Source organism: Mirounga angustirostris, unplaced genomic scaffold (genome assembly GCF_029215605.1).
Source record: "Mirounga angustirostris isolate CCGP_5_RB_7025 unplaced genomic scaffold, mMirAng1.0.hap1 SCAF_5, whole genome shotgun sequence".
Lineage (NCBI taxonomy): Eukaryota > Metazoa > Chordata > Mammalia > Carnivora > Phocidae > Mirounga > Mirounga angustirostris.
This window is the reverse complement of record NW_026991713.1, coordinates 20,285,275-20,311,319: the sequence shown is the minus strand read 5'-3', so window position 1 is coordinate 20,311,319 and position 26,045 is coordinate 20,285,275. Positions and strand designations below refer to the sequence as shown.

Sequence of the window (26,045 nt, the reverse complement as noted above, 5' to 3'; positions counted from 1 at the left end):
GGGGCATTGGGGCTCCTCTTGGAGAGAAAGCAGAGCAAATAGCCTGTGGACATACAGCATGGAAACAACAATCTGAAGAGTGCCTGGGGCACAGAGTGGGGAGGTTATTTGCTCTTCTTGGAGCATGTCCCAGAGAGGCAGCATTCATGGAGAGACCCCTCCAGGAACAAAGATAACTGGACTCCACTGCCCCTCAGCATAAGCACAGAGCTACCTGTGGGAACCAGTACAGTGCTGACACTCACTACCCAACTTGCTTACACCAAGACCCATCCACTCCAGTGGAACTGCCCATCTCAGTCATGCTTGCCTCAGTCCCAGCACAGTGGGCCCTCTCTCCCAGAAGACTGGCCCAAACCCCTGCTCACACCACGTCTCCCTATCCACGAATTCTGCAGGGCTTCAGTTCTGGCAGCTGTGGCAACAGGACTCATTTCATAAGCAGACCAGAGTACACCTAGTTAAAATTCCCCACATTCAGGTCGGGAAACAAATACTGCTCACAGTAGGCAAAGAGAGCCTCCACAGACAATTGGCCTGAAGGATAAAGTGGCCAGGACACAATAGCAGAGTGCATGCAACACGGAGAAGCAGGCAGAGAGACTTAGACAAAAGAGAGGGTAGAGGAATTTGTCTCAAATGAAAGAATAGGACAAGGCCACAGCTAGAGATTTAAATGGAACAGATACAAGTAACATGTCTGATAGAGAATTTAAAGTAATGATCATAAAAATACTTGCTAGACTTGAGAAAAGGCTGGAAGGCACTAGTGAGACCATTAACATGGAGATAAGAATAATATAGCAGAGATAAAGGGCCCAATAAACAAAATCAGAAACATGCTGAAGGAATGAACAGTAGGCTGGAAGAAACACAGGAACAAATCAATGACCTAGAATACAGAGTAATGAAAAGTAATCAAGCCGAACAAAAGAGAGAGAAAAGGCTTATGAAAAATGACAACAGACTTAGAGAACTCAGTGACTCCATCAAACACAGTAACATTTATATTATAGGAATCCCAGAAGAAAAAGAGAAAAGAAGGCAGAAAATTTATTTGAAGAAATAACAGCTGAAAACTTTCCTAATCTGGGGAAGGAAACAGATATCTAGATCCCAGAGGCACAGAGAACCCCCAACAAAATCAACAAAAGCAGATCCACACCAAGACATATTGTAATTAAAATGGTAAAATATAAAGAAAAAAATCTTAAAAGTGGGAAGACAAAAGGCAACAGTTACATACAAGGGAAACCCCATAAGGCTATCAGCAGATTTTTCAGCAGAAACTATCCATGTCAGAAAGGACTAGCATGGTATATATTTAAAATGCTGAATGGGAAAAATTTGAAGTCGAGAATATTCTATCCAGCAAGGCTATCATTCAGAATAGAAGTAGAGATAAAGAGTTTCTCAGACAAACAAAAACTAAAGGAGTTCATGATCCCTAAACCAGCCCTGTGAGAAATACTAAAGGGGACTCTATGAGTAGAAAGGAAAGACTAAAAGTAACGGTATGAAGGTAGGAAACACAAAAACAGTAAAAATGAATATTTCTATAAAATATCAGTGAAGGAATTCACAAGATAAAGGATGTAAAATATGACAACATATACCTAAAACGTGGGGAGGAGAGGAATAAGAATAGGTTCAAACTTAAACAACCACCGACTTAATATAGACTGCTATATGCAGAAGATATTATATACAAACCTAATGGTAACCACAAATCAAAAACCACTAATAAATATGCAAAGAATAAAGAGAAAGAAAGCCAAATTTATCACTAAAGAAAACCAGCAAACCATGAAAGAAAGACAAGAAAGGATCAGCGAAAATCTTCAGGAACAACCACAAAGGAACAACCACAAATAAAATGGCAATAAGTACATATCCATAAATAATTACTGTGAGGGGTGCCTGGATGGCTCAATTGGTTAAGCATTTGCCTTCGGCTCAGGTCATAATCCCAGGGTCCTAGAATCAAGCCCTGCGTTGGTCTCCCTGCTCAGTGGGGGGTGGGGGGGGTCTGCTTCTCCCTTGCCTTCTGCCCCTCCTCTCTCTCTCAAATAAGTAAATAAAATCTTTTAAAAAAATAATTACTGTGAATGTAAATGGACAAAATGCTCCAATCAAAATGCAAGGTGACAGGGGGCGCCTGGGTGGCTCAGTTGGTTAAGTGACTGCCTTCGGCTCAGGTCATGATCCTGGAGTCCCGGGATCGAGTCCCGCATCAGGCTCCCTGCTCGGCAGGGAGTCTGCTTCTCCCTCTGACCCTCTTCCCTCTCATGCTCTCTGTCTCAAATAAATAAATAAAAAATCTTAAAAAAAAAATGCAAGGTGACATAATAGATAAAAAAACAAGACCCATCTATATGTTTCCTACAAGAGACTCACTTTAGACCTAAACACACCTGCAAATTGAAAGTGAAAGGGTAGAGAAACAATTATCATGCAACTGGACATCAAAAGAAAGCTGGAGAGGCAATACTTATATCAGACAAACTAGACTTTAAAAAAGATTCTAGGACACCTGGGTGACTCAGTAGGTTAAGCGTCTGACTCTGGATTCCAGCTCAGGTCATGATCTCAGGTTTGTGAGACTAAGCCCCATATCAGGCTCCATGCTTAGCACAGAGTCTGCTTGAGATTCTCTTCCTCTCCCTCTGCCCCTCCCCCCTCAAATAAATAAATTAATTAAATCTTTAAAAATAAAAATAAAAAACAGATTCTAAAAAGAGACAAAGAAGGACACTATATAATAATAAAGGGGATAATCCAACAAGAAGATATAACAATTGTAAATATTTATGCATCCAACATGGAAGTGCCCAAATACATAAAGCATTTAATAACAAACATAAAGGCACTAATTGATAGTAATACACTAATATTAGGGTATGTTAACACCCCACTTACATCAATGGACAAATAATCTAAACAGAAAATCAACAAGTAAACAATGGCTTTGAATGACACACTACAGATGGATTTAACAGATATATTCAAATCATTCCATTGCCAAAAGCAGGATACACATTCTTTTCAAGTGCACATGGAACATTCTCCAGAATAGGTCACATATTAAGCTACAAAACAAACCTCAACAAATTAAAAAAGATCTAACTCATACCATGCATCTTTTCTGACCACAATGCTATGAAACCAGAAGTTAACCACAAGAAAAAAATCTGTAAGAATACAAATACATGGAGGTTAAATAACATGCTACTAAACAATGAATGGGTCAACTAGGAAGCAAAAGAAGAAATTAAAAAGTACATGGAAACAAATGAAAATGAAAACACAATGGTTCAAAATCTTTGGGATGCAGAAAAAGTGGTTCTATTTAGAGGGAAATTTATAGCAATGCAGGCCTACCTCAAGAAACAAGAAAAATCTTAAATAAACAACCTAAATTTACACCTAAAGGAGCTAGAAAAAAGAATAACAAAGCCTAAAACCAGCAGAAGGAAGGAAATAATAAGGATCAGAGCAGAAATAAATGATAGAGAAACTAAAAAAATAGTAGGACAAATCAATAAAACCAGAAGCTGATTTTGAAAAAATTAATAAAACTGATAAGCCTCCAGCCAGACTTATCAAGAAAAAAGAGAAAGGATTCAAATAAATAAAATTACAAATGAAAGAGGAGAAATAACAACCAACACCACAGAAATACAAATAATTATAAGAGAATATTATGAAAAACAACAAATTGGACACCCTAGAAGAAATAAATTCCTAGAAACATATAACCTATGAAAACTGAAACAGGAAGAAATAGAAAATTTGAACAGACCAATTACCAGCAAAGAAATTGAATCAGTAATCAAATAACTCCCAACAAACAGACGTCCAGGACCAGATGGCTTCATAGGTGAATTTTACCAAACATTTAAAGAAGAATTAACACCTACTCTTCTCAAACTATTCCAGAAAATAGAAAAGGAAGGAATTTCCAAATTCACTCTATGAGGCCAGCATTACCCTGATACCAAAACCAGATAAAGACACCACAGAAAAAGAGTACAGGCCAATATATTTGATGAACATAGATGTAAAAATATTTTTTAAAAAATACTAGTAAACTGAGTCCAACAATACATTAAAAAAATCATTTACCACAATCAAGTGGGATTTATTATTGGGTTGTAAGGGTGGTTCAATATTCGCAAATCAATCAATGTGATGCATCACATCAATAAGAGAAAGAATAAGAACTAAATGATCATTTCAATAGATGCAGAAAAACCATTTCACAAAGTACAACATCCATCCATGATAAAAAAAACAAAAACAAAAACAACTCTGAACGAAGTAGGTTTAGAGGGAACATACCTCAACAAAATAAAGGCCATATACAAAAATCCCACAGCTAACATCAAACTTCATGGGGAAAAGCTCAGCTTTTCCCTTAAGATCAAGAACAAGACAAGGATGTCTCACCGCTTTTTTTTTTTTTTAAGATTTTATTTATTTTAGAGAAAGAGAGAGAGAGTGCACAAGTGGGGGGAGAGGGAGAGAGAGAATCCCAAGCAGACACTGTGCTGAGCATGGAGCCCGACATGGGGCTTGATCCCACGACCCTGAGATCATGACCTGAACTGAAGTCAAGAGTCAAATGTTCAACTGACCGAGCCACCCAGGTGCCCCCACTTTCACCACTTTTATTCAATATAGTTATGGAAATTCCTAGCCACAGCAACAAGACAACAAAAAGGAATAAAAGGCACTCAAATCAGTAAGGAAGAAGTAAAACTTTCATTATTTGCAGATGCCATGACACTATATATATAAACCTGAAAGACTCCACCAAAAAAAAAAAAAATGCTAGAACTGATAAATTCAGTAAAGTCACAGGATACAAAACCAATCTACAGAATGTATTGCATTTCTATACACCAGTAATGAAGCAGCAAAAAGAGAAATTAAGACAACAATTTCATTTACAGTTACACCAAAAATAATGAAATAGCTAGGAATAAACTTAACCAAGGAGGTGAAAGACCTGTGCTCTGAAAACTGTAAAACACTGATGAAAGAAATTGAAGATGACACAAAGAAATGGAAAGATATTCCAAGCTCATGGATTAGAAGAACAAATATTGTTAAAATGTCTATACTACCCAATCTACACATTTAATGCAATCCCTATCAAAATACCAACAACATTTTTCACAGAACTAGAACAAACAATCCTAAAATTTATATGGAACAACAAAAGACCCCAAATAGCCAAACAAGCTTGAAAAAGAAAAGCAAAGCTGGGGGCATCACAATTCCAGAGTTCAAGTTGTATTACAAAGCTGTAGTAATCAAAACAGTATGGTACTGACACAAAAAGAGACGTTTAGATCAATGAAACACAATAGAAAATGCAGAAGTAAACCCACAATTATATAGTCAGTCAATTTTTGACAAAGCAGGAAAGACTACTAGGAAAAAGACAGTCTCTTCAACAAATGGTGTTGGGAAAACAGGACAGCAACTTGCAGAAGAATGAAACTGGACCACTTTCTTACACGATACACAAAAATAAACTCAAAATTGATTAAAGTCCTAAATGTGAGACCTTAAACCATAAAAATCTTAGAAGAAAGCACAGGCAGTAAGTTCTCTGACATGGGCTGTAGCAACTTTTTCTAGGTAGGTCCCCTGAGGCAAGGGAAACAAAAGCAAAAATAAACTATTGGGACTACATCAAAATAAAAAGCTTCTGCACAGGGAAGAAAACAATCCACAAAACTAAAAGGCAACCTACTCAATGGGAGAAGACTTTTGCAAATGACAGATCTGATAAAGGGTTAGTATCTAAAATATTTAAAGAACTTATAAAAGTCAACACCAGAAAAAAAAAAACTAATAAAAAATGGGCAGAAGACATGAACAGACACTTCTCCAAAGAAGACATCAGCCAACAGACACATGAAAAGATGCTCATCATCACTTTTCATCAGGGAAATGCAAACCAGAACTACAATGAGATCTCACCTCATAACAATCAGAATGGCTAAAATCAACACAAGAAACAATAGATGTTGGTGAGGATGTGAAGAAAAAGGACCATTGTGCACTGTTGGTGGGAAAGCAAACTGGTGCCACCCTTGATGGTAATACCTATTTGGAAACTGTATGGAGATTCTTCAAAAAGTTAAAAAAAGAACTATCCTATGATACAGTAATTGCACTACTGGGTATTTACCCAAAGAACACAAAAACACAAATTCACAGGGATATATTCATCCCTATGTTTATAGCAGCACTATTTACAATAGCCAAGATATGGAAACAGCCCAAGTGTCCACTGATTGGAGATTATATATATATATATATATTAGCCAGCCATAAAAAAGAAAAAAGAATGAAATCTTGCCATTATTAATGACGTGGCTAGAGCTAGAGAATATAATGCTATGAAAAATAAGTCAGTCAGAGAAAGACAAATATCATATGATTTCACTCATGTGGAATTTAAGAAACAGAACAAAGGAGCAAAGAAAAAAAGAGAGAAAGAGAGACAAACCAAGAAACAGACTCTTAACTATAGAGAACAAACTGATGGTTACTAGTGGGGAGGTATGGATGGCGGGATGGATTAAATAGGTGATGGGGATTAAGGAGTGCACTTGTCATGATGAGTACAATACCAGGTAATGTATGGCATTGTTGAATCACTATCACTATATTGTATACTTGAAACTAATACATGACTGTATGTTAACTAACTGGAATTAAAATTAATACTTTAAAAAAATTATGGGGCACCTGGGTGGCTCACAGTTGGTTAAGCAGCCAACTCATGATTTTGGCTCAGGTCATGATCTGATGAGTCATGGGACTAAGTCCCACTTTGGGCTCCACACTCAGTGGGGATCTGCTTGAGATTTTCTGCCTCTGCCCCCCCCCCATTAAGCTCACTCTCTCTCTCTCAAATAAATGTCTTTAAAAAAACTTAAAACAAATTTTTAATTTTAAGGTATAAATCTCACCAAATATACACAGAACTTGTATTCTGAAAATTACACAATGGTTATGAGAAAAACCAGAGATATAATAAATGAAGAGATATACTATATTCATGAATTCAAAGAGTCGACATAGTAAAGATGTCAATTCTCCCCAAATTGATATATAGGTTTAGTGCAATTCTATCAAAATTAAGCATCATTTTTTTTAGATATACAGAAGATTATTCTAAACTTTATATGGAAAGGCAAAGGAGCTAGAATAGCTAAAACAATTTTGAAAAATAAGAATAAAGTGGAAGGAATTAGTTTACCTGAGAGGGGAGAAGCAAGATGGCAGAGGAGTAGGAGACCCAAATTTCGTCTGGTCCCAGGAATTCAATTAGAAAGTGATCAAACCATTCTGAACACCTACAAACTCAAGAGGAGATCAAAGAAAAGAATAGCAGCAACTCTCTGAACAGAAAAGCGACCACTTTCTGGAAGGTAGGACGTGCAGAGAAGTGAATCTGAGGCGATATTTGGGAAGATAGATGGCAGGGGAGGGGGCCTCCATCAGCTGCTGCCAGCAAGTGATAGAGCAGCAGAGCATAAAATCGGAACTTTTAGAAGTCGGCTCCACTGAGGGATGTCACTCCAGTGGCTAAGCGGGGGGGTGGAACACTTGCTGGGACAGTGTGGTCACAGGACCCTTGGGGTCGCAGAAAGACTGGGGGCGCCTGAGTGTGGCAGAGCTCCCAGGTATCAGCAGGGAAGCCGGCTGCAGAGATGGAGCCAAGGAGTGGGCTCTCAGCTCAGGGTTGCCATAAACCATGATCCACGGCACAGTCGGGCTACTGCTCTTGCAGCAGGGACCCAACAAGCAGCAGATCCTGGGAGACTCCCCTTCATCCCCCGGGAGGAGAGGCGTGGGAGTGCACTGCAGGGATCTGCTGGGTTTGGAGACTCCACACGGGGTTGTGAGCCAGAGACAGAAACGCTTGGTCACAGGCCAGGTGAGCACGGCGTGGGGCCGGAGACTGGGGAGACGGGAGTGATTGATGCTTTTCTCTGGGGGCTCACTGAGGAGTGGGGCCCTGAGTTCTCAGCTCCTCTGGGGCAGAGATTGGGAGGCCGCCATTTTCACTCTCGTCCTCCAAAGCTGTATGGAAAGCTTGCAGGGAACAAAAGCTCCGGAGAGCAAACCCGAGCAGATTACTTAGCCCAGACCGGCAAGGGCAGGGCAATTCCGCCTCCGGCAAAGACATTTGGGAACCATGGCAACAGGCCCCTCCCCCAGAAGATCAGCAAGAACAGCCAGCCAAGATCAAGTTTACCGATCAATGAGAACGGCAGAACTCCAGAGCTAGGGGAATACTGCATATAGAATCCATGGCTTTTTTCCCATGATTCTTTAGTCTTTCAAAGTTTTTTTTTTACTTTCTTTTTTTTTTTTTTGAAATTTTCTTTTTCCCTTTTCAACCAACATCTTATCAATCCTATTTTTAAAAAATCTTTTTATTTTTCATTTTTAGAGTCATATTCTATCCCTTCATAGTAGTTAACCTTATTTTTGGTATATATATATAAGTTGTTCTCTCTTTAAAATTTTGGGATACAGTTTTTTCTAACAGACCAAAATATACCCTAAATCTCTAGTGTATGGCTTTGTTCTAGTCTCCTGCCTGATCACATTCTCTCCCCCGCCTTTTTTTTTTTAAATCCTCTTCTTTCTTTTTTCAACCAACTTCTTATCAATTCCTTTTATAAAATCTTTTATAATTTTCATCTTTACAGTCATATTCCATCCCTTCATCATATTAACCCTAATTTTTGTACATATATGTTTTTCTTTCTTTAAAATTTTGAAAGGCACTTTCTTCTAACAGACCAAAATATTCCCAAAATCTAGTGTGTGGCACTGATCTATTCACCAGCCTGATCATATTTGATCATGTTCTGTTTTTTTGTTTTGTTTTGTTTTTATCTTCTTTTTCTTTTTTTTCTTTTCCTTTTTCTTTCTTTCCCTTTCTTTTCCCCTGGTTTCAGGTCTCTTCTGATTTGTTTAGTGTATACTTTTCTGGAGTCATTGTTACCCTGTTAGCATTTTGTCCTCTCATTCATCTATTCTACTCTGGACAAAACGACAAGATGGAAAAAATCACCTCAAAAAAAAGAACAAGAGGCAGTACCTACTGCCAGGGACCTAATTGATATGGACATTAGTAAGATGTCGGAACTAGAGCTCAGAATGATGATTTTAAAGATACTAGCTGGGCTTGAAAAAAGGAGGGAGGATATTAGAGAAACCCTTTCTGGAGAAATAAAAGAACTAAAACCTATCCAGCTTTCACTGCTAGGATAAGTGAGGCAGAAGAGAGAATTAGTGATACAGAAGATAAAATGATGGAAAATAAAGAAGCTGAGAAAAAGATAAACAACTACTGGATCACAAGGGCAGAATTTGAGAGATAAGTGATACCATAAGATGAAACAATATTAGAATAATTGGGATCCCAGAAGAAGAAGAAAGAGAGAGAGGGGCAGAAGGTATTTTGGAGCAATTTATAGCAGAGAACTTCCCTAATTTGGGGAAGGAAACAGGCATCAAAATCCAGGAGGCACAAAGAATCTCCCTCAAAATCAATAAAAATAGGTCAACACCCTGACATCTAATAGTAAAACTTACAAGACTCAGAAACAAAGAGAAAATCCTGAAAGCAGCTCAGGATAAGAGGTCTGTAACCTACAATGGTAGAAACATTAGATTTGCAACAGACCTATCCACAGAGACCTGGCAGGCCAGAAAGGACTGGCATGATATAGTCAGAGCACTAAATGAGAAAAATATGCAGCCAAGAATACTATATCTAGCTAGGCTGTCATTGAAAATAGAAGGAGAGATCAAAAGCTTCCAGGACAAACAAAAACTAAAGGAATTTGCAAACATGAAACCATCCCTACAAGAAATATTGAAAGGGGTCCTCTAAGCAAAGAAAGAGCCTAAAAGTATCATAGACCAGAAAGGAACACAGACAAAATACAGTAGCAGTCACCTTACAGGCAATACAGTGGCACTAAATTAATATCTTTCAATAGTTACCCTGAATGTAAATGGGCTAAATGCCCCAATCAAAAGACACAGGGTATCAGATTGGATTAAAAAAACAAGACCCATCAATATGCCTGTCTGCAAGAGACTCATTTTAGAACCAAAGACACCCCCAGATTGAAAGTGAGGGGATGGAAAACCATGTACCATGTTAATGGACACCAAAAGAAAGCTAGGGTGGCAATCCTTATATCAGACAAATTAGATTTTAAACCAAAGACTAATAAGAGAGGAGGAAGGACACTATATAATACTTAAAGGGTCTATCCAACAAGAATTTCTAACAATTTTAAATATATATGCCCCTAACATGGGAGCAGCCAATTAATAACAAAAGTAAAGAAACACATTGACAACAATACAATAATAGTGGGGGACTTTAACACCCCCCTCACCACTGAAATGGACAGATCATCTAAGCAAAAGATCAACAAGGAAATAAAGACTTTAAATGGCACACTGGACCAAATGGACTTCACAGATATATTCAGAACATTCCATCCCAAAGCAACAGAATACACATTCTTCTCTAGTGCCCATGGAACATTCTCCAGAATAGATCACATCCTAGGTCACAAATCAGGTCTCAACTGGTACCAAAAGATTGGGATCATTCCCTGCATATTTTCGGACCACAATGCTTTGAAACTAGAACTCAATCATAAGAGGAAAGTCGGAAAGAACTCAGATACATGGAGGCTAGAGAGCATCCTACTAAAGAATGAATGGGTCAACCAGGAAATTAAAGAAGAATTTTAAAAATTCATGGAAACACATGAAAATGAAAACACAACTGTTCAAAATCTTTGGGATGCAGCAAAGGCAGTCCTAAGAGGAAAGTATATAGCAATACAAGCCTTTCTCAAGAAACAAGAAAGGTCTCAAATACACAACCTAACCCTACACCTAAAGGAGCTGGAGAAAGAACAGCAAATAAAGCCTAAACCCAGCAGGAGAAGAGAAATAATAAAGATCAGAGCAGAAATCAATGAAATAGAAACCAGAAGAACAGTAGAACAGATCAACGAAACTAGGAGCTGGTTCTTTGAAAAAATTAACAAGACTGATAAACCCCTGACCAGACTTATCAAAAAGAAAAGAGAAATGACTCAAATCAACAAAATCATGAACGAAAGAGGAGAGATCACAACCAGCACCAAAGAAATACAAACAATTATAAGAACATATTATGAGCAACTATATGCCAGCAAATTAGATCTGGAAGAAACGGATGAATTCCTAGAGAGGTATCAACTACCAAAACTGAATCAGGAAGAAATAGAAAACCTGAACAGACCTAGAACCACTAAAGAAATTGAATCAATAATCAAAAATCTCCCAACAAACAAAAGCCCAGGGCCAGATGGCTTCCCAGGGGAATTCTACCAAACATTTAAAGAAGAATTAATACCTATTCTTCTGAGACTGTTCCAAAAAATAGAAATGGAAGGAAAACTTCCAAACTCGTTTTATGAGGCCAGCATTACCTTGATCCCAAAACCAGACAAAGACCCCATCAAAAAGGAGAATTACAGACCAATATCCCTGATGAACATGGATGCAAAAATTCTCACCAAAACACTAGCCAATAGGATCCAACAGTACATTAAAAGGATTATTCACCACTATCAAGTGGGATTTATCCCTGGGCTGCAAGGTTGGTTCAACAACTGCAAATCAATCAACGTGATACAATACATTAACAAAAGAAAGAACAAGAACCATATGATCCTCTCATTAGATGCAGAAAAAGCATTTGACAAGGTACAGCATCCTTTCTTGATCAAAACTCTTCAGAGTATAGGGATAGAAGGTACATACCTCAATATCATAAAAGCCATCTATGAAAAACCCACAGTGAATATCATTCTCAATGGGGAAAAATTGAGAACTTTTCCCCTAAGGTCAGGAACACGGAGGGATGTCCACTATCACCACTGTTATTCAACATAGTATTAGAAGTCCTAGCCACAGCAATCAGACAACAAAAAGAAATAAAAGGCATCCAAATCAGCAAAGAAGAAGTCAAACTCTCACTCTTTGCAGATGATATGATACTTTATGTGGAAAACCCAAAAGACTCCACCCCAAAACTGCTAGAACTCATACAGGAATTCAGTAAAGTGGCAGGATATAAAATCAATGCACAGAAATCAGTGGCATTCCTATACACCAACAATAAGACAGAAGAAAGAGAAATTAAGGAGTTGATCCCATTTACAATTGCACCCCAAATCGTAAGATACCTAGAAATAAATCTAACCAAAGAGGCAAAGAATCTGTACTCAGAAAACTATAAAATACTCATGAAAGAAATTGAGGAAGACACAAAGAAATGGAAAAACGTGCCATGCTCATGGATTGGAAGAACAAATATGTGAAGATGTCAATGCTACCTAGAGCAGTCTACACATTTAATGCAATCCCTATCAAAATACCATCCACTTTTTTCAACGAAATGGAACAAATAATCCTAAAATTTGTATGGAACCAGAAAAGACCCCGCATAGCCAGAGGGATGTTGAAAAAGAAAAGCAAAGCTGGCGGCATCAAAATTCTGGACTTCCAGCTCTATTACAAAGCTGTCATCATCAAGACAGTATGGTCCTGGCACAAAAACAGACACATAGATCAATGGAACAGAATAGAGAGCCCAGAAATGGACCCTCAACTCTATGGTCAACTCATCTTTGACAAAGCAGGAAAGAATGTCCAATGGACAAAAGACAGTCTCTTCAACAAATGGTGTTGGGAAAATTGGACAGCTACATGCAGAAGAATGAAACTGGACCATTTCCTTACACCACACACAAAAATAGACTCCAAATGATTGAAAGACCTAAATGTGAGACAGGAATCCATCAAAATCCTAAAGGAGAGCACAGGCAGCGACCTCTTCGACCTCAGCCGCAGCAACTTCTTCCTAGAAACATTGCCAAAGGCAAGGGAAGCAAGGGCAAAAATGAACTATTGGGACTTCATCAAGACAAAAAGCTTTTGCACAGCGAAAGAAACAGTCAACAAAACCAAAAGATAACCAACAGGATGGGAGAAGATATTTGCAAATGACATATCAGAAAGAGGGCTAGTATCCAAAATCTATAAAGAACTTTTTAAACTCAACACCCAACAACGGGTGAACAAATGATTCAATCAAGAAATGGGCAGAAGACATGAACAGACATTTTTCCAAAGAAGACATCCAAATGGCCAACAGATACATGAGAAAGTGCTCAACATCGCTTGGCATCAGGGAAATCCAAATCAAAACCTCAATGAGATACCACCTCACACTAGTCAGAATGGCTAAAATTAACAAGTCAGGAAACGACAGATGTTGGTGGGGATGCAGAGAAAGGGGAACCCTCCTACACTGTTGGTGGGAATGCAAGCTGGTACAGCCACTCTGGAAAACAGTATGGAGGTTCCTCAAAAAGTTGAAAATAGAGCTACCGTACGACCCAGCAATTGCACTACCGGGTATTTACCCCAAAGATACAAATGTAGGGATCTGAAGGGGCACATGCACCCCGATGTTTATAGCAGCAATGTCCACAATAGCCAAACTATGGAAAGAGCCAAGATGTCCATCGACAGATGAATGGATAATGAAGATGTGGTATATATACACAATGGAATATTATGCAGCCATCAAAAATATGAAATCTTGCCATTTGCCATGACGTGGATGGAACTGGAGGGTATTATGCTGAGCAAAATAAGTCAATCAGAGAAAGACATGTATCATATGACCTCACTGATATGAGGAATTCTTAATCTCAGGAAACAAAGTGAGGGTTGCTGGAGTGGTGGGGTGTTGGAGGGATGGGTTGGCTGGATGATAGACATTGGGGAGGGTATGTGAGCGCTGTGAATTGTGTAAGACTGTTGAATCACAGACCTGTACCTCTGAAACAAATAATACCATATATGTTAAAAAAAAAAAAAAAAGAAGAAGATAGCAGGAAGGGAAGAATGAAGGTGGGGAGATTGGAAGGGGAGACGAACCATGGACTCTGAGAAACAAACTGAGGGTTCTAGAGGGGAGGGGTGTGGGGGAATGGGTTAGCCTGGTGATGGGTATTAAAGAGGGCACATTCTGCATGGAGCACTGGGTATTATATGCAAACAATGAATCATGGAACACTACATCAAAAACTAAGGATGTAATGTATGGTGATTAACATAAAATAATAAAAAAAATAAAAAAATAAAAAATAGACGGAATTAGTTTACCTGATTCTAGACTTATTATAAAGGTACAAAAATCATGACTATATATTACCAGCAGAGGGACAGACACATAGATTAATAGAACAGAAAAGAGAAACCAGAAATAAGCCCACACAAATATGCCTAACTGATTTTTTTAAAGATTTTATTTATTTGAGAGAGAGAGAGCACACGTGCAAGTGGGGGAAGGAGCAGAGAGAGAGGAGCAAGCAGACTCTGTGCTCAGGGCAGAGCCTGGCAAGGGGCTCAATCCCATGACCCCAAGATCATGACCTGAGCTGAAATCAAGAGTCACACGCCAAACTGACTGAGGCACCCAGGCAGCCTAACAGATTTTTGATATAGGTGCAACTCAATGGAAGAAAGACAGCCTTTACAATTGTACATCTATAGAGAAAGGGGGGAAAAAGAACATCAATCTAAATCTCACACCATTAAGGAAAATTAGGTAAAGGGTATATGGGATCTTTCTATATTATTTCTCAAAATTGCATATAAATCTACAATTATATCAAAATAGAAAATTTAATTTAAAAATTTTTAAAGAATTTAGTCAACTCTGTTCCTTGATATGGCTATGTATAGATGGATAGAGAAGTCTGGAAGGATGGTCACATTAACATTTAAAAAAAGGACAAATTCAGTGTTTATGACTCAAACCCTGCAGAATCAGCTCTTACCTGCAGCAAAGCTCCCATTAGTGATGCCAATGCAGCCATTCCAATGCACAGAGCTCCAAACAGCACACCTAGATGGATGATGTAGAAGCCAGTGTAAAATTCAGACCCAGAGGATTAGAATTCTCAATAGAATAACCTACCCACCTTTGATTCAAAGTAATTAATATGATTGTGGTGAAAAATGGCCACATACATCAGAGCCAGCCAAAAAAGGGAAGGGGTGTTTTCCTACAGGATCAGCAGTGTGCAAAGGGGAAAGAAAACTCTGATATTGTGTCCTAGGATTAGTGACAACATTAGGTTATATAAATAAAAAAATCCCTAGCATTAACCATAGGGATTTTAAGGCTAAGAATTATTGTGTCATTAATCTAATCCTCCATAAACATTTGTTTATAAAGGAAGGCTCAGGTCTCTGTTTTCAGTTTGCCAGAAACGGGACACAGTCCAGCTCTGCTCTGTATGACATGATGTGGGAGGGGAGTAATAAACTTCAGAAATTAGAGTCATCTGATTTGATGTACTCATTTCTCCTGGGAAGTTACAATCCACACCAAGGGGTGGTTTATGACCTTTAGCCCTTTTGTAATCTCCATCAACATCCCCAAGCCTTTCCTGTTAAATTACAAAGGAAGATAGTATCAAGTATGATATTACCCATTCTACAAATTGTTTTTCCAAACTTTATAGAAATTTTCAAGCCACCACAGCTGGTCAGATTACAAATTATAGAATTTTTTTTCTCTTTTGGCTTTCAGTACTTTCCAGATTTTCTCCAAATACATTTTTTTAATAATTCTTATGACTTGTTTGGTTAGTAATATTTTTTTTATTATTTTATGTTTATCACCATACATTACATCCTTAGTTTTTGAAGTAATGGCCCATGAGTCATTGCTTGCATATAACACCCAGTGCTCCATTCAGTACGTGCCCTCTTTAATACCCATCACCAGGCTAACCCATCTCCCCACCCCCCTCCCCTCTAGAACCCTCAGTTTGTTTCTCAGAGTCCATAGTCTCTCATGGCTCGTCTCCCCCTCCGATTTCCCCCCTTCATTTCTCCAAATACATGTTTTACTTTTTAAACTATAGGAAAATTTACACACATGCCCCCAGATTTTTATTTTTGAAGATTTCCATTTAGCACAAATCACCTGAAATCAGTCAATATAATTTCCCACACATAAAAATCAAAACACAAAAAAAGGAATGACAAATTTGCTTATATAATTAGTGCATTCCTTATATCTATCTAATTTACACCAGCACTCACCCCTTTGTTAAGTATATTGGGTAAATAACCTTATTGCACCTGAATGGAAACCTTACATTAAATTTGTACATAGAGCTCATGTCGCAATGATTTTTTTTTTATGCCTCCAAATCCTAATGTAAATAGTATTTCCAACATATTTATCTTGAGTCTTCTCTATCTGATAGCTCATAAATGGTCACCACTGTGGGTTTTTGGTATTCAAAGTTGATGGAAACACATACAAATTATTTGCCATGTTCTTCTCTATGATGTCCTTACTGTACAGACCTCAAAATAATGACTTTATATAACCCTTCAAAGTAAATGAAAACCTCATCCACACTAGCAGAGTTAATTTGTTATTAATGATCATCAACATCCTTCCTTGAGCACCAGCTAGTGCTTCCTATTTTATATGTATTATCTCTAAACCTCACAGTACCTGCAAGATGAATATTTTTTGTAACATTTTTCATACAAAAAATTCAAGCTGTATTGGGTTATTGGGTTTGTTTGAGATTAGTAAACTGGTAAAGCAAGACTTGGTCTGTCTGGCTTCAAAAGCTTCTATTTAAAACCATATAGCTTCAATAATCCTATAATGAATCAATCTAAATACTCTTTAGGAAGAATTGTATCATTCTGAAATTATGCTCCAGGATTAAAATTGGGCACATAATAAGATGATGCAATGTTATTTAAATTCAAGGGACACTGAAGAACATAAATTAAGTATTCCAGGCTATCATTAAGACAATTACATATAGAATTGTGGTTCAAAATAGAATATTATTCACTGTTTCTTTGACAGTCTAGTGTTACTGGGTTGAAGTTAAACACTCTTTTTCAAAAACAATTTTGTTAGTCATTCATTCCAGAACACATATAACCAAAATGTCAAACACAAAGAATGAAGTACACTAGCCAGATTTCTTTGAGTCAGATTGTTATATTTGGGATATCTGGGAACTGGGGTCTTTAAACCTTTCCATTCACCTGATATTTAACTCCTAATAAGGTCCTACAATCTATCAATAGAAGTTGAACATTCCTTGTACAATTTAATTGACTATCTCCAGGGCAGTCTACGTGTACAGATAGAACAGACAATAAAGATGGGTCAAAAACTACAACACTCTGTTTCTTTATCTTCAATTCATACATACAGACTATGTATTCTATTTTTTGGCTTAGGCTTTTTTAATTTAATTTTTTAAATTTAAATTCAATTAGCCAACATATAGTACATCATTAGTTTCAGATGTAGTGGTCAATAATTTATCAGTTGTGTGTAACACCCAGTGTTCTGTACTTTAAACTGAGAGTGCCCTCTTATATAATAAAGAAGAAGTGTGGCTCTTGGCTCCAAACTAAGGGTATTTCTTAAAACTGTTGGCTAAAGTTTGAAAAGGAAAAGTGTTGAATTTTTTTCTGTGGCTAAGAATTTTAACATAGATTTGGGAAAGGAAGAAGTGAGAAAAGAAAGACAGCCAAATAAGGACCTCTGAAAAGATGTTCAACATCACTCATCATCAGGTAAACAAATCAAAACCACAATGGGATACCACCTCACACCTGTCAGAATGGCTAAAATCAACAACACAAGAAATAACTTGTGCGGAGGAGGATGCGGAGAAAGGAGAACCCTCCTGCACTGGTGGTGCGGATGCAAACTGGTGCAGCTACTGTGGAAAACAGTATGGAGATTCCTCAAGAAGCTGAAAATAGAGCTACCCTATGACCCAGCAATTGCACTTCTAGGTAGTTACCCAAAGAATACAAAAATGCTGATTTGAAGGGATACATGCACCCCAATGTTTATAGCAGCATTGTCTATAATAGCTAAATTATGGAAATGGCCTAAGTGTTCATCAGCTGATGAATGGATAAAAAGGATGTGGTACATATATACAATGGAATATTACTCAGCCATAAAGAATGAAATCTTGTCATTTGTAACGACACGGATGGAGCTAGAGTATACAATGCTAAGTGAAATAAGTCAGTCAGAGCAAGACAAATACTATATGATTTCACTTGTATGTGGAATTTAACAAACAAAACAAATAAGCATGGGGGAAGGAAAGAGAGAGGCAAACCAAGAAACAGACTCTTAACTATAGAGAACAAGCTTTTGGTTACCAGAAGAGAGGTTGGTAGAGGGATGCATGAAGTAGGTGATGGCAATTAAGGAGTACACATGTTGTGATGAGCACCAGGTATTGTATGGTAGTGTTGAATCACTAAAACTAATATTACACTGTATGTTAATTAACTGGAATTTAAGTTAAAACTTAAAAAAAAAATAAGGACCCCTGAAAATTAATTGCTTGAAGTGTCTCTCAAATCTGGATTGCAAATATGGCATAACTGCATTTAGTCATAGGCATGCATATGTATATGTACATTTACACTTGAAGGTTCTTACTCTGTATCTTCCATGGAAAAGATTTCTGGTATTTCTAAAAAATAATCTCCTGGAGGTAAGAAGGAATTGTGAAAATGGAAACTCACTCATTCCTTGGGAAATCCAAGAGAGAGACCTTTCTGAGAGCGATCTGAAGTGAGGTTTAATTAGATCTTCCACAGTTACTGCTGCTAAAGCATTAATACTGGAGGACACTGTGCTGTAAGAGAAAAAAATCTTTTGATTTATAATATTTTAACTTTAATAATACTTTAAGTAGGAATAAGAAAGGGGTAAACAAACTGTCATTTCTGAAATATAACCAGATTTCTACTATATTTTAATGATCACAACATCCTCTTTCTGGAAGCTGTTATCATCCAAGAATGATTCAGGTAACCTCCATAGGCTTAATAGTGAGAAAACAATTTTATGTTGCTTCCGCTTTGCAATAAATCCTCAGTGTCTATGGAAAGAATCTACACAGACTACATAGTACTATTATATAATGACTTCTTTGTGCATATAAAGGACTGTCATAAATCCTCACAAACATATGCCATTAATATCAATAATATTAATTTCCTGGATCCTTACTAACATACACTGTACATGTTAACAATAAGAATTCCCTGGCACAAACACTGAAAGAAAGTGCAATGAATAAGTTGAAACACAGAACAAGATTCTTTGGACAGTGTATATTATTCAGCACATAATAGGAGATTTTAATTATAATTTTCCATTTGACCATGCTTTAGCTATACATACATTTTAAACCAAGACTATAGGCACCCATTTTTGATAATCAGTGAGAACTACCATCAACTGATCATTATTATGGTGACCCTACAGAGTATGTAATGATGTATTACAGTAGAGACCAAGTTAAAAGTGGAGACTGAGGATAATAGACTGATAATCCACATGGATAAAAGTGAGACCAACAGAGAGGATACATGGAGTAGATTACCCACTTTGGGCCATTTGTGCTCATGTCCAGAATTCAGCTTTATCCTCAAAAATATCCAATAACAAAAGAAAGATCCCAACAGGGAAACCATGTATTGTTAGAGTCATAGTTCATACCTTAATGTTCCACTGTAAGCACAGGCCACAAAAAGTCCAGGAAGTCCCGGAAAATCTTGCAGAATGTCCAGTACCAAATAAGGCATGAGCTGAAAAATTCCAAAATTGACTTCTGAGTGCTATTTGCTATCAAATAAAATTAATTAATGCCTCATTTATCTTGTGTTCTTTAAGAACTAAAGGAACCTATTCCATATAATTGAAATTTCCGAATATGAAAAATCAAACTCTTTTATTGCTAACACTTAATAACAGAGTAGTTAAGGATACAGGGTCTGGATTCAGACAGAAGTGGTTTTTGTTACTTCTCTAAAACTCAGTTCCCTCATCTGTAAAGTAGGGATAATAATACTAACCTCATAGACTTGCTATAAAAGTTAAATTACATCATCTATGTAAAGTTTTAATATAGTACATGGGATATCGTAAATGATAAGAGGCAGCTGTTCTCGTTCTTTGGAATAATAAATCAATTTAAAGGAAATATTGTACACACCTCTATGCTTATGTAATAAGAAGCATTCACTTAACTTTACTTGATGACTCAAAGTTCACCTTTGAGAACGTTAATCACTACCCAGGACTGAAAGTGTAATTATAGTTGCATATAGTATGAGACATAGTGACAAGTGGAGAGTAACCTTGGGAAGTTGCTGAAACTTGCTTCTTTTTAAAAAGTTCCTGATACCAACTTACCTTTTGATAAGTTACTTTTTAAAAAATAAATATTAAATAAGGATGGGAAGGTGTATTACTTCCGTACTATGTCACATGACAGTCTTTTGGCAAAACTGATTTTTAAATCAAAAGGGTCCTAAGAGGATAATTTTCTAGAAAAAGTCCCCTCACTTGCACTGAAAAAGCCTCGAGTATAGAGTGGATGTCATGTCCTCTCTTATCAGCCTCTTCTGATTTCATTTGACAATAGTTTGTTATGGGATGTTGAAGAACATCCTCCACTGTGGCAAGGATCTGTGTTGAGTTGTTTTAAGAATGTCTCCACTTTATCCAAAGCTTACTAATTTTTTATGCTCAGAAAGAGAGAATAGAACTTATCTCTATATGAAATCAAGTTCCAGTTTTCCCAAGGTATCTTAAAAGTGTAACTTCAAACAGTATTCCATACATAAGCAAAAGTCAAGGTTTCCGTCGTTACTGTGATAACAAGATCTAAAATCCTCTACCATAACATCAACTTTCTCAAAAGTCTTTGGTGTGATATTTCATATTCTGAGTGGCCCCCTCAGGTATAGGTAGAACCAGCAAGGTGAGACTGATAGATAGAAAAATAGTAAAACTCCATCTAGACACTAATCTTGCTTCCTCAGGGTGAGCTCCAGCAGCGTTGCACAAATATATCTTTGCTCTCCTTGGGTTAAGATTTTGACCTGACTTTCTACTACTGTGCCTCATGTGCATTGTATCCCTAGGGAAATGTTAATTGAATTAACTCCTCAATAATCAACATAATACCAGAATCATCCAATTAGGAGGAAACCTCTTTCTTTTTAAAAAATTTAGCACAGGCTCTCTAAAGGTGCATGCATGCAAGACCCCACTGAATGCGTTCTATGACAAGAAGTCTCGAGGATAGGAAGTTGTAGATATTTTTCGTTGTTGTCTAGGGATCGGGGAAGATATATGAGAAACATTTTTAACATCCCTATTATCTTCATGATATAAACTACAGACAAAATATTCCTCACTAGAAAGAATATAAGGAAAGAGTGCCTCCATCTTCAGAGTAAACATGATTATTAGATTCTCTGAGCAAATAGGAAAGATCTATTTATTAACAGGAGGACACATGTGAATACAGGGTTGAGATGCACAGCTCAAGGAGGTTCTCATTTTCTAACCCCACAAAGTTGCTTTTTTTTCCAGGAGTATGTGATGCATTTATGTCAGCATATATTTCAATCTATCTTCAATCTAATGAGTACCCTGGGCACTTAATTTACAAGCCAGTCTTAGAACATAATTTTGGCAAGAACTCAAGCTTCGGAGTCTAACATTGAATTCTAGCTATACTTTCTGAAAGGTGGTATATGGCATAGAGGTTCAAAGTTAGGACTCTGGGGGCGCCTGAGTGGCTCAGTCGTTAAGCGTCTGCCTTTGGCTGAGGTCATGATCCCAGGGTCCTGGAATCGAGCCCCGCATCGGGCTCCCTGCTCCACAGGAAGCCTGCTTCTCCCTCTCCCACTCCCCCTGCTTGTGTTCCCTCTTTCGCTGTGTCTCTCTCTGTCAAATAAATAAATAAAATCTTTAAAAAAAACCCCAAAAACAAAAAACAAAGTTAAGACTCCAGTGGCAGACTCCCTGTGCTTGAATTCTGGTTCTAGGTTTACTAGCTATTACACAGTTTGTCTGTGCCTCAGTTTCCTCATCTTTGAAAGGGAGATAATTATAGCACCTACCTCAGTGTGTAGCTGTAGGGATTCAAAGTTGAAGTTTATATAAAGCACTTATGACAGTATGATGAATGCTTGCGACTATACTTATTTATCAGCTATGTGACCTTGAGCAAGTAATATAACCTCTCTGCAAGTCACTCATTTCCTCATCTCTAAAATTAGAATTACCAGGTTACGAGAATTAAAAGAGATAAAGCACTCAAAGCTCTGGGCACAGAATCTCACCACATAGTTGGTACTCAATAAATGTTCACTCATTAGATCTGTTTCTCTATCATTTAAAAACTGGAAGGTAGGGACGCCTGGGTGGCTCAGTCGGTTAAGCGTCTGCCTTCGGCTCAGGTCATGATCCCAGTGTCCTGGGATCGGGTCCCGCATCAGGCTCCCTGCTCCGCGGGGACCCTGCTTCTCCCTCTGCCTCTGCCTCTCTCTCTCTCTCTGTCTCTCATGAATAAATAAATAAAATCTTAAAAAAAAAAAAACTGGAAGGTAAGCTGTTGATAAAAAAGTGATCTAAGAATACCCACAAAATATTTTACACTACCATGGTTTACATATGTTTTTTTTTTTTCTTTAACCGTGTTTACATTTCTACTCCCAGTCTTGACCTAATTCTATTTAACAATTGGCTTGAAATTTTCCAGGTATTTCAGTATTTTAATCTTGGATACAGCATTCTTCATTCTTGCTATATCTGCTAAAATAAATTTTGCCAAATGCTTTCAACAAATTAAAGATGATTATATTGTTCTCATTTGCTGTTTCTCTACAAAAACATGAATACTCTTTCCCCCCAACTAATCAGCTTTCTGGATAACATTAATGCACATGTAAGAAAGACATGGTACTGAACCTGGTCTGGTGCAGATACTTTCTTGGCTGTCCAAGGATCACAGTCACGGTACCTGGAATATAGGGCAAGCCCACATAACACTGAGCAGGCGAGGATTGCCCAGAGCCCCAGAAGATTGATGTAGAGAGACCTAAGGAAGTGAAAACAAACCAGCAAATGTCAATTGTAATTTCCATCCCAAAGATTAGGAAACTTGTTACACAAACAGAAGAGACCTTCATGATTACTCAATAAATGCACATTATCTTTTGGTTATCAAAAATGCTATCTGTTTTATTCTAGACTAACCGTCTGCTTATGCTGTCAATCAACACTGTATTTGGAAATACTTGGAATAGATGGGGGATTCTCTATTGAGTAAATGTATCCTCCTGGTCAGAGTTCCATGGGCATTGTCAGCTTTATAATGGTATCCAATTACACTACTTCAGGTCTTCTTGTCATGAAATAAGGATTTTTTAATGGTCAACAGAGCAGTAACTATTATTCATTTTGCTTTTAAAAATAATGCAGTTATAGACTGCTAAACATTGTTAGCATCTACACAGAAACTCATTAAACTTGTTTAAATGTGGTTTGTAATATCACCTAATAAGTATGAGAGGCAAACCTGCATTCCTTGAGGTCTCTTCCCAAACAATGTTCAGCATCATAATACATGGTGTGTGCTCCAGGAGATTGTAAAGGTTTGTATAACGGCACTGGAGTCAGACCTGAACATAAATCTTGGTTCCATCTACCATATGTGACCCCGGGCAAGTAATTTAGCTTATCTGATCTTCAGCTTCTTCATGTACACCTATAGATAACGATGCCTACCTCGCAGAATTTTAAGATTAAGTGAAATAGTATGTATCATATATACAGTGCTTGGCATGTAATAACATTTGTTAAATGGTAATTATTGACATTATGAGTGCTAATGGCATTGAGTTCTATGTCTTAATAATCAGTTGAATAGTAAACATTGTTCTCACTAAGGTGTCTACATTTTTTTCCCAGGAGTGCTGTAGTGGATATTGTAACAAGCTGCCCTAGGCTGAAGAGAGGTACAATCCCCAATGTCATGCCTCCTTCTTTGGGGCACCTGTGTCCAATGACTACTGGATTCAGAATCTTAAAACCCAGTCTCCTTACCCTAACCTGGGACAAAACTGGAGTCAGTTCAGCATTAGGGCTTCCCCTAAGGCCTTGGCTGAGAATGCATTACAATCCAACTTCTCTCTCGGGCCAATTCTGCTTCCTCCTCTTCTCTTTCTTCTACAGGTGGTGATTCCCTCACAGACTCTGGAATGCCAACCTCCATCTCAGAGTCTGTTTCAGGATAACTCACCTTCAACAGCTACCAAACAACAGATTGCTAGCCTTTTCCCTTGATTGACTAAGTTTACTGTATGTTTTGCTATTGACTAAAAATAGTATAAGTAACTACAGCTCATCTCCAAATCATCAGAAAACATACCCAGACACTTTCCTGCTCAAATACCCTTGTTCATATATGAGGTTAATACTTTATTATATAGTTTTATTTAACTTTAGTGCCACTCAAATAGATCACTTATCAATAACATCTGATACTGTCCCCAGTCAATCAATGTCAGTAGGTCTTAACTCTTTGACTGGGATTCATTCTTCCTATGGAGCCAGTGTTAAAAAGTAGGAGAAAATGGTTCCTCTCAGCGCAGGGAGTCTGCTGAGGGCCATTCCAAAGGAAATTGCTTCTTATTAAGAAAGCTCTAAAGCTCTAATGTTGGCCTCTTAGTTATAAAATTGGGCCCTTTGAGTTTCATGTTCCCAAAGAAACAGAAGAGCATATGCACAATTAATTTTGGAGAAGCATCAGCTCTAATATAGATTTAAAGTCCAGTGGATTATTGGATGGATAAATTACATTCCTTCAAAGTTCCTTAAAATACCAGAACTCCTAAGCTCACTTTTGGGGATTCTATATCCAGTTACTGTGCTGATATTTGTGTAGATCTTTTACTATGGAATTTTCTAAAGACAGATAATGTCTAAACCAATTTACTCTCAATATATTGAGTTTTAACATGTGACATCACAATATTTTCATGTTCTTCTTTGAATAGAAATAGAATTGCCATTCCTTGTCCTACTCCAATCACCCTGTTACTCTTAATCTATTTATAATTTTTAAGTTCCTAAATGCATGTGGGTCCAGTCAGCTTTATTTATCAGCATAGGGAGTGGTGGTCACCACACTGATCTGAGGCCTCCTGAGAAAGAACCAGCCACCACTCATACTCTTTCCTCAAGCCAAGATGGGCTTGACCATGTCATCCTTCTGATCTCTGGGCTGTGTCCAAATCAATGTATATCTGGAATTCTTTCCCCCTATTCTCCATCTGCCCACATATGGTCATTATTCAGGATCTGCTTGGTTGATAGGAATCTCTCACCCATTTTCTGCCTTCACGTCCTATGATTTGAGGTCACATTTATTGGATCCCTACCAAGTATTTGTGAAGCATAATATTTTACAATACCTCTCAGGAGATATATAATATTTCTTATGCTCAATTTATAAGTTTAGAAACTGAGATTCAGGGAGACTAAGTAACTAGCCCATTCAAATAGCAGGTATTAGAGCAGAGTTATAAGCCCATGACTGTGTCTGAAAATAAAATATACCAGCACATCTGGCAATATAATGTCCTTGACCATTTATTCTATCATTATATTGTTCCATGGGACTGTCATACCTTTCTAGTGTTATTTCACTTTTTGCATGCTTGTATATATTTTCCTAACTAGATGTTAAGTCCCTTCATTATAAGAGCCATATAATTCTAATTTTTATCCTCCATAACTCCTTATACAAATAGATATTAAATAAAAAGGCATTTATTGTGTAAGATTTATTTTACTTAATAAATCATATAAATATTTCAAATATCTGATTTAAAATATAAGTACCACTTTGTTTTACTTGATCCTTTTATAACTAAGTATATCATTTATTTCTTGGAATTTCATGATGCAAAAAGCTTAAACCTGAACAAAGCTTGACTAATTAACAAGTTTCAATAAA

General features: G+C 37.4%; 1 protein-coding gene across 1 annotated transcript in view; it reads right to left on the bottom strand.

The window, feature by feature from the left end:
- Positions 1 to 26,045, bottom strand: part of SLC5A8 (solute carrier family 5 member 8) — a 70,485-nt gene that overhangs the window by 21,433 nt on the left and 23,007 nt on the right. Inside the window, exons 7-10 of the mRNA XM_045867124.3 lie at positions 22,994 to 23,123; positions 19,727 to 19,815; positions 18,745 to 18,857; positions 14,973 to 15,040 (exon numbers count right to left, since the gene is read on the bottom strand). Coding sequence (XP_045723080.1) covers positions 14,973 to 15,040; positions 18,745 to 18,857; positions 19,727 to 19,815; positions 22,994 to 23,123 — 400 coding nt within the window. The remainder of the gene's footprint in view (positions 1 to 14,972; positions 15,041 to 18,744; positions 18,858 to 19,726; positions 19,816 to 22,993; positions 23,124 to 26,045) is intronic.